The sequence below is a fragment of the Rhinatrema bivittatum genome, chromosome 4 (assembly GCF_901001135.1).
Source record: "Rhinatrema bivittatum chromosome 4, aRhiBiv1.1, whole genome shotgun sequence".
Taxonomy (NCBI): domain Eukaryota; kingdom Metazoa; phylum Chordata; class Amphibia; order Gymnophiona; family Rhinatrematidae; genus Rhinatrema; species Rhinatrema bivittatum.
In genome coordinates this window covers 382,379,007-382,396,533 of record NC_042618.1, presented here as the reverse complement: position 1 = coordinate 382,396,533, position 17,527 = coordinate 382,379,007, and the positions used below count along the sequence as shown (strand labels likewise).

Sequence of the window (17,527 nt, the reverse complement as noted above, 5' to 3'; positions counted from 1 at the left end):
GCTCCGTTACTGATGTCACCCATATGTGAGGACTACATCCTGCTGTCCTGGGATAACATCTATTACAAGGTAAGCAATTTTGCTTTCCGTCCAGGAGGGATAGAATATACGTAGTTTTGGACACTAGGTCAGGAAAATACGCAGGCTGCAAAGAAAAGTGCATGCTGCACTAGTTCGGAAAGCCCCTGCATAACAGGGGATCACCTGCAAAACGAGGGGGTGCTGGAAAAGGCACAGGAGGCCAAAATGGTGGTGCAGGAGAAACAGGGCTCAGTTTGGCAGGCATCGAGACAGAAACCAGCCGAGTGCTTAATTGATTGATGGCGTTAGCCAATGTCTCTAATACCTTTTGCTATTCCGAGATTCATTGGGCTGGGCCAGGGATGGACTGAATTGCTGAGATCTGTGCCAAGTCCATGGAGTTAGCAATCTGTTATGACTTGTAGGTATGTGGACCCTGGGCCGAGGTGAGATATGGTACCAGCCATAGGGAGGAGCCCAGTGAGCGTCACGTCGGTAGGCATGGTCTCAGAGACGTCAGACGCAGCTGTGGAATAGAGTCTTTATTATAAGGTAGAAAAGGCACAGCCCGTGGAGCAGAGGGTGCAGGAGAAAGAGACAGGTCTGAGAAGGGGAATACCCAAAGAAAATAGCTCAGACGTGGGTATCCAGTGATGGTCCTCAGAGCGGGATATCCCATAGCAGTCTCTCCGAAGTGAGGAGGCGTAGTGGCCTGCAGCGCCTCCTTACACAGATATGGTGTTTGTAGTGATCCAGGATATGGGTAACTGGCAAGGAACTGTAGTGATGACGTGGCAATGGCCTGCAGCTCAGGGAACACCGAGGAGGTTCCTTAGTAGAGCTGGTACGGTAGTGACCCGAGACTCAGAGTACACTGGAGAGGATACTGTAGTAATGATGTGGCAATGGCCTGCAGCGCAGGGTAAACTGAGGTGGTTCCTCACGAGAGTTGGTACAGTAGTGGCCCGAGGTACAGGGTACACCGGAGAGGATCCCACGATAAGCTGGTCCAATAGATCCTTGAAGTCAGGTACTTACAGAGTGAAGTTTCCAGGAGAGGTCCCGGGGAATGGAAACAGAGTGCAGTCCAAGGCAGAAGGCCCTCCGAGGAGCAGATAGCCAGAGAAGAGGAAAGACCCCATGGAGCGGGTACCCAGAGCGTCTCACGCCGAAGTGCAGGAACTGGAACAGGAAGTCTGTACGAGAGAAGCGGATTCAGCAATGAGGGAACTCCTTACTAACTCGTCATTAGGCAGGGCCAGTCAGCTTAAGTACAGGCAGGGTGTAGACGTCATCCGGAGGGGACGCCCAAGAGGTTCCCGCCATGACGTGTATACTACTGGCCCATGCACACGTAGCTATGTGATCTTAGGAACAAGATGGCGGTTGATAGTGCCCACGCTATCCCAGGAACGCCAGGGAGGTCATCGATAGCTGGCGGTGGCCGCCACTTTCCCCAATGGTGTCAAGGCTGAGAAAAAAGACCGATGGGCGTAACAGTGCAGAGACACAATGAACCAGTGCTCTGTGTAATTACTGTGCCAGGGCTATTAGCAGAGGCAAGCAAATGGGACATCTAACTAATTTTGGAATGATGCATCATATGCAGAAGCAACACCCAACAGTACTGACCCCTTTTTCCAGGCAGCGTAAAGTGGTTGAAAAGGAGCAAAGTCATCCCACACCCTCAGCCCCTTCTAGCAGTCAGGTGGCAAGCCAGCAGCCCTCTGCCATGTGTCAGAAGCGACAACCCACCATGGAGGAAATGGGGTGGTGTTCGGTAACTCTCTCCCGGGGAAGGAGGCAGGCAGCCTCAAAAGTTGTAACCAGGAGCATTGGGGAAATGATTGCCCTTGATGACCAGCCCTTGCAGGTAGTGGAGAATGTGGGTTTCAAGCATTTGCTGAAGATCTTAGTTCCAAATTACAAAGTCCCCTCCAGATGTGGTTTAGCAGAAAGGTCATCCCCAGCCTGTACAACCAGTGTAACAGTCACATCGAAGCACTGCTAGCTAAGGCAGAGGGGAGTGTGTATTTCACCTGTGATATCTGGACTGCCATGAATGCTGCACACTCTTACCTCTCCCTGACACACACTGGTGGGTCCTGGCTGAGGAAGGGGCAGGCAGCTGCTCTATTAGTGAACAAGTATCAGGGTGGAGGTGGGCTTTACTGCACACCCACCTGACGGATGATGCCCATACCTCAGCCAATATTCTAGCATGCATCAGACAGATGCTGGTGGGCTGGCAGCTACACCCCTAGACAGGAATCTTCAGGCAGAGTTCTTTGTCACAGACAATGGTGCAAACATGGTAAAGGCAATATCCGATGGGCACTTTCAGAACATCCAATGTTTTGCACACACTCTGTACCTGGTAGTGAAGTCAGCTCTGGGGTTGGAGTCCAGTCACCAAGAGAATGAATACCTGCATACTTAATACACAAGTGCAGGAACATAGCAGCACACTTCCACAGAAGTGTGAAGGCGGGGCAGATTCTCCGCGAAAAGCAGACTGATTTGAGGATGCCTCACAAGCATCTCATTCAAGACATTGGCGCCCGGTAAAATTCCACCTATATGATGCTGCAGAGGTTACTGGAGCAGCAGGCACCCCTTCATGACCTTTCTGTGGAAATGGACATAGGTCTGCAGAGTCCTCTAGGGCATTGTGATTGGTTAGTCATGAGTCAGCTGGTAAAAATCCTACAGCCCTTCAAGGATGCCACGGAGGAGCTGAGTTCCAGAAGTGCCACCTTGGCTGACATTATCCCTATAGTTAATTTTCTGGAGGAAAATGTGGAGGGCTTTTTGCAGAAGCAGGTGCAAGAGCAGGTGCAAGAGAGATTAAAACCTTTAACAAACGACCACAGAAACATGCTCACCACAGTCTGTGATCCCCGTGTGAAAGGGAAACTCGCCCTACAGTCCGATTATCTCACATTTGTGAAAAACCTGCTGTTAGTAAACGTCTGTGAACAGGAGCGCCATAGGCAGAGACAGATTAGGCATGAAGCAGAGGAGGAAATAGCGGGCACTTCAGAGAGTAGTGCAAGCCCAAGCAGGAGCAGTACTCTGTCAGCGACAGCCAGTACTTCCTCCTCCACTTCAGTACGCCAAAGCCATGTTGCCCCTAAAAAATCATCTGTTCTGGAACGGGCTAGAGCAAAAGCAGTTAGCAAGAAGCCCACCCATGCAAAGGAGACACCAGTACAAATGTCAGTGGCATGGTATCTCACAGAGCCCATAGAGGACATGCAGACAGATCCGCTGGCATATTGGGCACACAAGTCCACTGTCTGGCCACACCTAGCCAAAGAGGCTCAGCGATATCTGTCATGTCCACCAACCATTGTGCCCAGTGAACTTGTATTTTCAATGATAGGGGATATCATGAGCCCTCATCGCTCAAGGCTGGCACCAGAGTTGATGGAAATGCTAGTGTTTTTGAAAATAAACATGCCTTTGCTTGGGTTTCCAGATTTTCCCTGTGAATGGCAAGATGAATAAAAGCAATTTAAAGCCTTGCAGCAGCTCCAACTGCCTCATATGCTCCAGATAATATCAGCACATGTACCTGACCTCAACCGCTGTGCCTGTCCGTCCAGTGTTTTGTCCGCTGGCCGTGGAGGCCCGTGACCGGTACCAGCCACTCACCAGCATGGACGGGCCGCTCCCGGGGCGCTAGCAGCTGCTGGCAGCTGTCCCCGACGTCTCTCTGTGCGGCTGTCTCAGCTGTCGCTGAACCCAGTCGCGTCTCTGGCCGTCCGTCCTCCCTGATTTCGGCTCCTTCCCCGCCGGGCCTGCTAGAGCCGCGCAGGTGCTCCCTCTTCTACATTTAAAGGGGCCATGACAGAAAATCGTCGCTGCCCCTCCCTGGGACTCCTCCTGGCTTTTTCCTATTTAAACTTCAACAACCGTGGATCAAGGGAACCCCCTAATGCGCGGTTTTGTACGGTCGCTATATTTAGGGCAACTACTCTGTGGCTGTCCCCCTTTTGTATAGTTCCCGATTTTATTCTTTTATTCTGGGCAGGCGGTTCCAACCCTGCAGGAGCGGAAACAATTAATTAACAATAAGAAGCATTAATGAAAACTGAGTTGAAAAGCGGGAAAATCCCAGGCGGGTCGGACAAACAGCCGGGGAGTAGGAACAAAGCACAAAAATTTAAAAATTTAAAAAATAAACAAAAAATATGTTGATTCAAGTAAATAAAGAATAAAATCGGGAGCTATACAAAAGGGGGACAGCCACAGAGTGATTGCCCTAAAGATAGCGACCATACAAAACCGCGCATTAGGGGGTTCCCTTGATCTACGGTTGTTAAAGTTTGTTGACACAAGGGAACGAGGTTGGTTGTTGTATAGTTTTTCCTATTTAAGGCAAGATCTGCTCCTCAGACCTTGCCTTGGTTTTGAGGCTCTTGGTTCGTCTTCCGGTTCCTGTCTCCTAAAGTCTGGTTCCTGTCTCCTGAAGTCCTGCTCCCGTCTTCCAAGTCCTGTTCCTGCTTCGGTCCCCTTCATCCAGTTCCTTTGGACAGATCTTCTGGCTTTCGACCCCAGACTGGCTTTGGAAATTCTTCTGGCTTCTGACTCTGGACTGGCAATCGACTACTCTCTGGCTCTTGACCCTGGACTGGCTATCGACGATTCTCTGGCTTCCGACCTCGGGCTGATTCTCATCATCACTTCCAGTTGCAACGCCACCAATGTCACAGGGGCCCACCTAAGACCAGATGGCCCCACGCACCCAAGGGCTCAACCTGGAGAGAACAGGGTTAGTAATGGCGAAGTTCCAGTCAGCCTCTGCATCAAATCAGCCTTGCCTTCCAACGATAGGGACCTGAGAGGGTTTTCCCTCACAGGTAGTGTAAACCCTACCTCGGACAAGGGATCCACCTCCTGGAAGCATAATATACAGCCCTTACATCACTACAAGGGCCTGACCCCAAATTCTGTGCCTGTCTGTCCAGCCCTTAAGTCACTACAAGGGCCTGACCTCATCTGATGTGCTTGCCCATCCAGCCTTTACATCACTACAAGGGCCTGACCCCAAACGTTGTGCCTGTCTGTCCAGCCCTTACCGTCACTACAAGGGCCTGACCTCAACTGATGTGCCTGTCTGTCTAGCCCTTACGTCTAGCCCTGTCTGTCTAGCCCTTACGTCTAGCCCTGTCTGTCTAGCCCTTACAAATGCTGTGCCTGTCTGAGTTTAGTTCTAATATCTCTATTTTCAGTTTCATCTATTTGTGCATCACTTCTTTCCTGAAAATTCTTTTTCCTGTTTTGCAACATTTGGAATATAAGAACATAAAAAACTGACTTAAGATGTTTGGAGCTTGCATATTTCATATGCTTAATAGTTTTCATGACCTTTATAATATGGGCCATTTTCCCTAAATCTTTCTTAGATGCCAACATTAATGTTTCTAGTACTATAGAAAACTGGTGGTAGTTGTACTCTAGTTCATCCTCTGTGTTCCCCTAGTTTACAGAGGCACTGTGTAGGGTACAAAGTCAACATAGGTTGATATTGTAGTTTTGGCCTTGAGTAGCAGTTTTCTGATTTCTGAGAGCTCTTCAAGTTCCTTTGTCAACAGCTGAAGTGCATAAGTACAGATAATAGCTTCTGGGTATTCACAAATAATCTCCAGCTCAGTTCTTGCTTCACAAATAGCAGTCTCTATTGCTCTAAAAGCATCCTCTGTTGAATTTTCTTTCACAAATGAAAAAGATGCCATTTTCTTCTGGCAGTGACCCAGTTCAGGAAGAAGTGACAGATCAAACCACAACATACCTGCACAAAGGAAAGGGAACTCTCCCCGGGTGTAGCCTATCTCTTAGTACCCACTGACATATGTTGAACCAGAACCGCTGTTCACATGGAAACCTCCTCCACGTCGCAACACTTTCTGAGTCTCGTGCCCCACTCTCATGGCAAACCAATTTCAGGGAGCCCTTTCCTGTGCAAAGGAAAGGGAACTCTCCCCAGGTGTTGCCTTTCTCTTAACACCCGCTGACAATGTTGAATCGCTGTTCACATGGAAACTTCCTCCACGTCGCAACACTTTCTGAGTCTCATGCCCCACTCTCGTGGCGAACCCATTTCAGGGAGCCCTTTCCTGTGCAAAGGAAAGGGAACTCTCTCGGGTGTAGCCTATCTCTTACTACCCGCTGACACATGTTGAACCCCTGTTCACATGGAAACCTTCTCTGCCTTGACCTTCAAAATTCTCGTTTGTATATCTTCTACATCCACCAGATTTTAAAAGACCAGCGAGAGCTCACTAGACGCCAATGGAACCACCACACTCTAGGGGCGAACCCATTCTAGGGAGCCCTTTCCTGCCCAAAGGAAAGGGAACTCTCCCCGGGGCTCTTGTTTAAATATTTGCTACTACCACCAGATGTGCACCTGCAGCAGCTCCACCCCACCCAGGCATAGTTCATCATGTTTCAGGTCCTAGCACGCGTATTAGACTCCTTGGTCCATGTTTCAAGATGGGTCGGGTGGACAGTACACGCCAGTTGACAGTCGCACCGCATGCAGGGGGCCCCGTACCACTTCACCCTGCTCCCCTCTTCTTGGGTTCTATCTGAGAAGCTTGTTTGCTGTTTGAGCTCTCTCAGAGTATCTCAAATCTTTATTCAATTGCTATTGCTAGTTTGCTGCAATTAATTTTCATTGCTGAAAAAGATATTTGTTCTTTTTTGCTGCTGTGCTTGCCAGGCAGCCATGCTTTTTTTTACTGCACTTTTTTTTATTGAACTACTTGTTGACTATCGGTCTCATGCTGGTATTTAGCCTTAGATGGAGTTTACCCCCCACTGTCGGCTGCATTCACAAACAACCCGACTCCAAGAAGACCTGGTCCTGGCGCACCGGGGGCCACTACTACCGGCCTAACACCATCCGCGGGCTGAGCCTCATCTTGTCTTGCCTTCTTGTCTTTCCCCTATCAACACCACAGCGACCTGACTACCTTAGCTCTGCCAGCTTGTCTTGCCTCTATCAACTTTCTGCCACTCTTCCTTGCTGCCATACACCAGACGACTCACTCTACTCCTTGTGGTGTTCTTTCCACTATCATGGTTCCTCAGTGTGTTGGTGCTAGTCTTTCTGCTGCTTTGTCCCTTTATCAGCATCTTGTGGTTTTTTCTGACACTCTTTCTGCTTGCTTTGTTCCCCTTCATTGTGCTATAGGATGTTGATGCCACTTGTCTTGCCACTTTGCCTGTCGTGCTGCCTTCAAGGGTTCATGTAACTGTTATCAGTGCTCTCTTTTGAAGCTGTGGTGTGTTTTTGACACTCTTGCTGCTGCTTTGCATCTCTGTTAAAGCACTCTTGCCACTCCTGGTACCCCTTTGCCCCTTTATAGTGCCTTAGGCTATTCATGCCACTTTGGTGCCACTTTGCCACAGTCTAAGTACCTTGGAGCTCTTTTCTTGTTCTGATGATTGCTCCCCAGAAGTTTCATCACAATTGATAAGAAAACCCCAATTCTGCAGCCAAAAATAGGCTGCAAATACTTCCCCCATTGACTTTAATTGGAAAACGGAAAACTAATAAAACTAATCAATGAATTGTTTTTTCCCCTATGAATGAATTTGGGTCCCGGCGAAACAAAAAATGAAATGAAATAAATGTTTCCTTCTGCATATCCCTAGCAAATAGATGGGAGGAAGCCCAGGTCCCTTGTTTGCCAGAGGATAAGAAGCCGGCTTCTCAGCCCTTTTGGGCAAGTGAGTGCTCTGATGACTATAGGCGATTTTGTCCTTATAGGGGAGCTTCTTCTCAGGAGCTTCTTCTTCTTCTCAGTAGGTTTCAGTGCTTTCCCCCAGAATGCCTTGGAAAGATGCGGGCTCTGGGAATGGAGCCTCTCAATCTTCTCAATGAAGATTTTCAGGTTCACCTATGGGTGCAAGAGATAGGCAGATACCTATCTCACTTTTATCATAAATGGGTCCAGATCACATCAAATCAATGGATCCTCGAAGTGATTTGGGATGGCTATGCTCTAGAGTTTATTCACATTCCTCCAGCTGCCTTTATGATATCTTACTGCAACTCCCCTCAGAAGAGGGTAGCAGTGGTCACACCATTGAGAAGACTTTTAGCCCTGAGGGCCTGCTTCCTGTTCCTGAATCACAGCAAAATATGGGCTTCTATTCTATCTATTTTGTATTCAAGAAAGAGGAACCCTTTTGACCCATCCTGGATCTCAAGGGAGTCAGTTGTCATTTGCTGAGAGGCAGCCTGCTCTATGCCTTCCTGCCTTGGCCTTTGATGGGCAGGATCATTCAGAAGATTGCAAGTCAAGCAGACACCGTTCTTTTGGTGACTCTGGGTTGGCCCCAGAAGACGTAGTATGCTTATCTGCAGAGACTGCTGGAAGGCAGACCCCTCAGGCTACCAGCATGGAAGGATCTGTTATGGCAGGGGCTCATTCTACATGAAGATTTGGGTCAATTTTGACTTATGGTTTGGCCATTGAGAGGGCTAGTTTGTTGAAACATGGTTATTCTCCTGCTGCAATTTCTACTTTGGTTTGGGCCAGGAAATGTTCTATGTCTCTGGACTATGTGGGAGTTTGGAGAGTTTTTCAAGGCCTGCTGTACTGAGCAAGGTTCTCGGCCTTTCAAGGTGGATATTCCCTTAATTTTAGAATTCTTACAGGATGGATTATATAAACATAGAAACATAGAAATGACGGCAGAAGAAGACCAAATGGCCCATCCAGTCTGCCCAGCAAGCTTCCCTCATTTCTTCTCCCATACTTATCTGTTTCTCTTAGCTCTTGGTTCTAATTCCCTTCCACCCCCGCCATTAATGTAGAGAGCGGTGGAGGAGCTGCATCCAAGTGAAATATCTAGCTTGATTAGTTAGAGGTAGTAGGAGTAGTAACCGCCGCAATAAGCAAGCTACACCCATGCTTATTTGTTTTTACCCAGATTATGTTTATACAGCCCTTATTGGTTGTTTATCTTCTCCCCTGCCGTTGAAGCAGGGAGCTATGCTGGATATGCGTGAGGTATCAGTTTTTTTCTTCTCCCCTGCCGTTGAAGCAGAGAGCTATGCTGGATATGCATCGAAAGTGAAGTATCAGGCACATTTGGTTTGGGGTAGTAACCGCCGTGACAAGCCAGCTACTCCCCGCTTTGTGAGTGTGAATCCTTTTTTCTTCTCCCCTGCCGTTGAAGTTATGCTGGATATGCGTGAAGTATCAGTTTTTCTTTTCCCCTGCCGTTGAAGCAGAGAGCTATGCTGGAAATTCGTGATGTATCAGTCTTTCTCCTATGCCGTTGAAGTAGAGAGCCATGCTGGATATGCGTCGAGAGTGAAGTATCAGGTACATTTGGTTTGGGGTAGTAACCGCCGTAACAAGCCAGCTACTCCCCGCTTTGTGAGTGCGAACCCTTTTTTCTTCTCCCCTGCCGTTTAAGCAGAGAGCTCTGCTGGATGTGTGAAGTAACAGTTTTTCTTTTCCCCTGCTGTTGAAGCAGAGAACTATGCTGGATATGCATTGAAAGTGAAGTATAAGAATGGAGTGATCAAGCTAGTTGAAAGGCATCAGGAATAGAGGAAGGTGGAGGTAGTAATTTGGATATTTGGTTTGGACTCGCCCTTTACACCTTGAAGGTTGGAGGGCGAGTTTCTTTTTAAAACTTGAAAAGATTGGCTTTAATCTCAGATCGCTTGGTAGCTCATTCCATATACAAGGGCCAGCCCTTTACACCTCGCCCTTTACACCTTGAAGGTTGGAGGGCGAGTTTCTTTTTAAAACTTGAAAAGATTGGCTTTAATCTCAGATCGCTTGGTAGCTCATTCCATATACAAGGGCCAGCCAAAGATAGAATATGAGTATTGTCTTTTGTGTACCTTGGACATCAAGCAACATTTGCTGTGGTACTTGGAGATTACTAAATATGTTCAGAAGTCTCATCCTCTGTTTGTGCTCAGAGAATCTTTTTCCAAAGCAGATTAGACCACATTTGATGAAGGCTCAGGCTGTATCGTGTGTGGAACTTCATTTATTGTAGCCTGTTGAGATTTGCTGAGCGGCGACGCGGTCCTCATTGCACACCTTTTCCAAGCATTATTGCTTGGATGTTCAGACTCAGGAGGATGCAGCTTTCACTCGGCAGTGTTGACTGGCCTGCGGGCAGCCTCCCACCTGTTCGGGAGTAGTTTTTTGGTACATCCCACTGGTGGGAATTGGCCTGCCTGAATGCAGAGGAAGGAGAAATTACTACTAACCTGATACTTTCCTTTCCTCTAATGAGGGCAGGTCAATACCTGACCCGCCCTCGGCTGCTGCATTTTTACCTTTGGTTCGCCTTTTTGGTGCAGACATGCAGAATGTTTTTACTAATATTCATTGAAGACTGCTAAGTGGATTAACCAGCCCCTCACTTTAGTAAATAAGTTTATTCTTTTGGCTAAGCTCAATGTTCCCTATTGGTTGGAAGCATGAGTGGTTGATTGTTAATAATCATTTTTGAGTTTATTCAGTTTGTCCACAGTTTGGCTTTTCCAGAGGATTTAATAAATGGTGGGCTATCTGGACTATATATCCGTGACATCAGCTTCTTACTCTGTCTCCATCTGCTGACAGAGGTGCATAACCCACTGGTGGGAATTGGTCTGCCCTCATTAGAGGAAAGAAAATTATCAGGTAAGTAGTAATTTCTCCTTATACCTGCTTGAGGAATCCTGTGTGGTAGAGTCTCAAGCTTCGTCTACCTAAAATATTAAAATCCAAATATAGCAGATTTCGTCTATCTAAAATATTAAAATGCAAATATGGCAGATTGAGATTGTTTCAGAGTTAGTATAAACTTAACTATGGAAATACTTTTCCTCAACCAGGAAAACATCCCTTTGGTGACGATCCTCTGCAATCCAGGAATTAGGGCTCGTCATTGGCAACAGATGTCAGAAATTGTAGGCTATGATTTAACACCAGACTCGGGAACAACTCTAAAGAAAGTTTTAAAGCAAAGCCTTGGCCCATACATGGAGAAATTTGAATTAATAAGTGTTGGGGCAAGCAAGGTAAGTGATAAATATGTCTTTAGAAATGTTAACTAAATATTTAAAATATTTTCTTATAAAATGCCGTATACTTATACAAGTGATATTTCTGAATTCTGTTTTTCAGTGGATAATACAGAGCCACCTACCTTGGCTTCCAGGATTAAGCTCCATTATAATTATTCTATCAGACACAGCAGAATTTTTATTCTAAAAATGTTGCTTTAAACTACTAGTTCAACTCTGTGGCAGGGTCTTTACTTGCAATTAAAGATTATAGTGTGGGCCAGCACACTGGTGCAGTAGCAGTGTGCAGATCTGGAGTTGATCCCTGGATCTGGTTTCTGCAGTTCAGGTCATCAGGGATTGGGAATGCTGCAGAGGTAATGTTTTTAGCCCACAGGGGAGCATAACTCAGTCATTTTTTTTAATAGGAGTACTTACTAACTGGATTAAGGTTGCATGTCTGCTGGATTCTGGAGGGAACGTTGGCTGGGCTAAAGAGGGGAAGGGACGTTGCCTTAAAAGGAGAAAAAAAATCTGAGTAGGTGCAAAATAAAGGACTCCCTATCATAAATTGCAGTAAGCAAGGTTGGAGCAGATTCCAAATGGATGAAAGTCATAGGAAAAGAAGAAAACTGGAGGGAAAAATAATGCATTGGAAATTTAGATGAAAAAAAAAAAATAGACTGTGGCCAGTCAAATGATATGAAAATACTAATAATTCTCCACAACTGATTTGTGCTATGTCAAAGTCATTTGCTACTTTGTATAGGAGTTCTCACTGGAGAAAGCAATGCATACAATGGTAGAAATTTGGGATACCATTTACTTCAATACAAGCCTATATCGGGAAACCGGAGTCTCCATCCTCTCTGCAGTAGATGAGATTCAGACAACTCTAGATGATCAAATTGTAAAAACTCAAACAATGAGAGGATCACCATTCATTAAACCATTTGAGGAAGAAATCAAGGTACATAAATACTGATTTTTGTATTTTCATTTGTGCTTTATAATGTCACATGAATTCTTTAATTATATATTTCCACTGTATTTCATTTATTAGTCCATATATAAGGGTACTGCAGGTCCCATACTCTAGAGCATGTGCTTTCCTAAGAGCACATAGCTATGAGGCCAGAGGAAGTGTAGTGTTGGTTAGGTACACCCCAGTGGTTTGTGCTTGAGGTTTGGGAGAAAGAATAAAACCAAGAGTGCCAAAATTTCTGGGATCTTCTTTCTGAAGTAGTCTAGGGCTCAAGCTATGGGTCCTTGGAGCTACACAAGAGGGAGTGAATGCTTGAAGCAGCCATGAAGGGCTATAGGTGGAATCTTGGTGAGATCACAGTGAGGAGAAGTCTATCACAGGTTTCTTGGTCATTTGGAAGTTTCCCAGATCTAGGTGTTATGAAGGAATGGAAAGATACTTCGCAGAGTATTATTTCCAGAGTGCCTATAACTGCAGAGATTTTGTTACCCAAGAAAGTAGTTATCAGGAGCTTCTAGAGAGAGGTCCTATGAGTGAAAATTCAGAATAGAGCCACACACGTGAAAAGAATATCATTTATGTGCCAGCTGCCCTATTTTGTATATTCAGAGGTTTCAGGAGAGGAGGATATTAACCAGGAATAGTTAGGTGCCTGTAAGGAGATTCCAAAAAGTCTAGGAAAATCCTTGTAAGCAGGGGTATGTGGAAGCCTCTGAGTACTTATGAAGTATTTATATGAATGTTTGGGCTTAATTCATACGGAAGAAGTTTGGTTTTTATCAACTATTTACTATTCATAAAGGGGCAGATTTTAAAAGGTACGCGCGTGGCCTACATTTGTGCGTGCTACCCGGCATGCACAAATGTACACCCAATTTTATAACATGTGCGCACAGGGGTCGGCGCGCGCAAGGGGGTGCACACTAGTGCAACTTGTGCGCGCCGAGCTCTCGGGGAGACCAAGTGCCGGCACGTGATCCCCTGGCCCAGCGGCCGTGGAAAGGCCTCTGGCCACGCCCTCACCGCCCCTGGAGCGCCCATTTTTTCAAGCCTGGGGACTTACACGCATCCTGGGGCTTTATGCGTGCCGCTGGGCCTTTTGAAAATAGGCCCGGCGCGCATAACCCCCCTATGCGCGTAAATCCTCCTGGATTTATGCGTATAGGGCTTTGAAAATCTGCCCCAAAGTGCCTGCAAAAATGGTTTATTTTTGGAAGAATACAAGCTGGTTTGGATTGTGGTTTTTTGTTCTTGCCCATTAGCCTAAGGAACTTTAAGCATAACTTCCCCCCTACCCCATCCCCATTGGAAGAACCCTGTGAAACCCCAGCAGCTCCCAGCAGAAGATACCACATTGTCCAAGCTTGGTTTGAATGGGGGATTACATATGTATTTTTATTATATTATAATCTATTTTTTGAACATCATTGGGAGGGTAAATGACAAACATTCCACATAACTTGTGCAACAAACACACACATAAGTTACACCAATGTTCCAAGTGGAGGAAGACAAAAAAGATCAACTTGGATAAATAAGTCTTGCCGGAGGTCACACCCTTTGTCTGGCAGGTGGGTTATATCCTTAGCAGTGTGGACAGAATGACTGTGCAGAATGGATGGACTGGATGGTTATTTTTCTACTGTCATTTACAATGTTACTTATACACATATGTCTGCTCTGAAAATCTGCCCCACGTTACACCTGCTATTTGGTTTGCCCAAAATTTTCCAAAAAATGTATGTGCATACAGTCAAATTTTACAAAGCGTGAGCTAAATAATCAGGGTTTAAGATTTAAAAGCAGTCTCCAAAAGGTGGGTTTTTACCCTGGATTTGAATAAGGATAGAAAGCATGACACCTCAATTCAAATGCAAATAGTGGAAAGCATGGAGTTGGGAATTGGTGAAAAAAGGAGAAGAGATAAGAGTGACTTGCCTGATTTGTGGATTTCTGAGGGATGTAGGGACAGATGAGAGGTAGTGAGGAGCTGCAAAGCGAAGGCTGTGGTGAGTGAGTAAGAAGAGCTTGTACTGTATGCGGAACTGGATAGGGAACCAATGTCATTATTTGAGAAGAGAGGTTGTATGGTGAAAGATAAGTCTCACAACTGACTATTCGATAATGTTGTGAAAAAAGCTACAAAAAACCATAACGAACTAGAGACTGGAGTTTCTTTTTATGGTTAACCCTTTTATTGTTGTTACATGTGCATGGGGAGTCAGCTTGAAAAGCTGACTGACTCCAAATTGAGATGGCAAGACAAAATGTTAAGATAAGCACTTTTTGTTTGAAGATGAAAGGATGAAGACTTTTGAATCCCTAACTACTCTGGGAAAGCTAATTTAACCTTGAAAACATCTTGAGGGAGATTACATTTACAGCCTCCCTTTTCAATCACAAACAGGCCGATACAGTAAGGTGCGGTAGAAAGAGGTGCGTTAGTGCCCGGCGCAAACCAATCCAAGCCCCAGCAGAGAGAGATGAAATTTCACAGTCCCGGGCAAACTTTCCCCCAACCCCCGCTCACCTGCCCTGGCCGCGGCCACGCAAGCCCCCAGCAGCAGCAGTAGAAGGGCGTCGAGAGAGAGCAGCTTTAGCAGCCCCGCCGGCAAAGGATGAATACGTGCACGCCTGTACGTCCAATATGGGCGCTCAAGGCAGCGAAGGCTGGACGTCGGAGGTCACGGCGTGTGCGCATGCGCCTTCGCTGCCTTGAGTGCCCATATTGGACCTGCAGGCGTGCACGTATTCACCTTGGCCGGCGGGGCTGCTGAAGCCGCTCTCTCTCGCCCCCCTTCTACTTCTACTGCTGCTGCTGGGGGCTTGCATGGCCGCAGCCAGGGCAGGTGAGCGGGGGCTGGGGGAAAGTTTGGGACTGTGAAATTTTGTCTCTCTCTGCTGGGGCTTGGGTTGGTTTGGTTTGGGACTGGGCGGCTAAGTGCGAGAAGCATTTTTTTTCTGTGGATTGGGTTGGTTTGGGACTGTGCGGCTAAGTGCGAGAAGCATTTTTTTTTGTGGATTGGGTTGTTTGGGACTGGGCGGCTAAGTTCACCACACTAACGCCAGTGTCAGGGTAGGCGGTAAATTAGTAGGTTAAAGACGCGACAAGATAGCAGGTTAAAAAGGCGATAGTCGGGGCGCACTTTACTGTATGGGAGGGAATAGCTAATCGGATCGTTTACATACATATACATGCCGAGGGCGGAAAGGGAAACGCGTCGAGTTAAAGTAGTGGTAAGGATCGGTAAAAACAGATAGTGAATCGCGGGTTAGACTTACGCGGCCAAATTGTGAGTACACAGCGGGTTAGAAATGGGGTAACTGTGGCCGCGCTTTACTGTATCGGCCTGAAAGGAAGCAATGAAACATTTGTCCATCCTTATCTTGTACCAGACAACTCATGCTGCTTCTGGGTCTTCATAGTGCAGACGTTTAAACCAGCAATATATTTCACTTTGAAATTCTTTATTGAAAAAGATCTAAAGCATTTTAACTATTTCAGTCCCTTGTTGAAGTCCAGAACAGCGGGAAGGAGCCAGACTAATGGGCTTCTAATTTATGCTTACTCATTGCACATAATTTACCAAATTCTTCATTTAAGGAGGTGTCCTGGGGCACTGCAAGAGTTGCTGAGAGCATTATTTTAGGGATGCTTCTTTTGCATAGCATTAATATACATTGAACTGATACACACAAAATGAGAAGAAATACAATCACAGTAATATGCATTATTAATAACTTTTGACCAAAAGTTCCCAAGATTCTACCTAAACCCAAGAAATCCCAGGTGGGGTTCTCAGTGTCAGTAAATGGGTTAGAGTTGATAGCAAAATATCTATGGTCTGCATAATAATGCTTCCATCATTATTAATATAGGAGCAGCAAGAAGAATTAATAAATTGACAGACTCCCCTCCTTTGTCTGCAAGTAACATATCTAAAGCCATACAATTATCTAAAACTACTTCTTTAAGAGACTTGAACTCTTGTTGCATTAATCCTATAATTTTCATTGCTCATTCATAGTGACTTCCACAGTGGCAGAAAGATTTTTTAAAGTATTTTCAAGTTCAAAAAAACTCTAGAACCAGGAAAAAAAAAGTCCTTAAAATATGATGAGAAGGGTCATTGTCCAATTGAAAGTCCAGCAGAGCCTGCCGTCTTCTCTTAGAAGTAAGCCAGTTCCAATGATCCTTGTTTAGGGAGAACAGAGGGACAATATATCCAAAAGAGAATTGAGCAGTAGTATTAAAAGGAAATAGTCTTTACTGCTCCCCATGGTGCAAAGAACCACAGTCCTGAAATATTATAAATAGATAACCTGCTGTCATTTCCTCTTACCTCAGAGGTGGCAAAGTAGATTTTTGAGATGTTTCTTCTGGTGACAACAGGAAGGCCCAATAATGAGCAACCTTGTGCTGCAATGTAAGCCTTTGCAAGCAGGAACATGGACGAAGGGGTATACTCATCATGAGTGTAATTACCAGTACACCTGAGGTTGCACCCATAACCTTTGGAACATGTCCCTCGGATGGGGTTTCCAGCTTCCATAGGGCACAACTGATGAATGGAGTGTACTGGATCACTACTCCAACCATAATCACAATGGGGCAGAGTCCTGTTAAAGCATGAAGGATAGGTGGGACATTTGTTTTGATAGGCCCCACAATACGAAGGATGTGCTCCAGGAAAGGCCACCATTTTTTTGTTGACCTTGTACAAATAGACAGTCATGTTTAGTTCATGATCAAAGCATATATGCAAAAAGTTCCATCGTGTAGACAAGTGGTGTTGCTTTTGGCTGGCTGCGGGTCCCTCCCACGACTGGCCACTCTTACCTGCAACACTGGACCAGGTGGGGCTTCCCAGGGCACCAACCAGTGAAAACACAGCCGACTGCTGTGTAGGCCCGACGTAGCCTGCGAGGGATGCTGCTCAGCTGAGAGAGCGTCCCTAGGCATGTGCTCTCGCAGCTGAGCCAGCTTTAAAGCGCTTGTGGTGGGAAAAGTCCCGCGGCACATCCAGATGATATCACAGGCCTGCCACTATTTAAGGCCTGCTCTGCCCCACTTTAGCTGCCTTGGCAATAGGTCAAACTCCTGTGAGTAGCTGATTGTCACACTGTTCCTGGTTCCTGCTCCTGCTTATGTTCCTGCGTCCTGTCTTTGAATCCTGGTTCCTGTTCCTGTGTCTTCCATGGTCCTGTGTCCTCGTCTGGTGATTCCTTGTCAGTCTTCTTTCCTTGCTGTCCTGCCTTGCCTTCCTCCCTCTGGATTTACTCTTCGGCTTTGGACCTTGTCTTGGACCCCAGCTTCATCTTTGTTTTGGATTCTCAGCTGACTTTGGACTTCCTTTTGACTTCATTGGATTGCTGCCTGCCCTGACCTCAGTTTTGTCCTCATTTCTGCTGTCTGCTGCCTGCCTCGACCTCTGTTTGAACTAATGTGTCTTCTTGCTGGCCTTCTACATCTGCGACAG

At 46.2% G+C, this 17,527-nt stretch overlaps 1 protein-coding gene across 1 annotated transcript in view; it reads left to right on the top strand.

Annotated features, from left to right (window-relative positions):
- DNAH12 (dynein axonemal heavy chain 12) overlaps positions 1-17,527 on the top strand; it is a 1,160,754-nt gene that overhangs the window by 397,242 nt on the left and 745,985 nt on the right. The window contains 2 exon segments of the mRNA XM_029600929.1: positions 10,892-11,077; positions 11,832-12,032. Of these exon segments, the coding sequence (XP_029456789.1) occupies positions 10,892-11,077; positions 11,832-12,032 (387 nt within the window).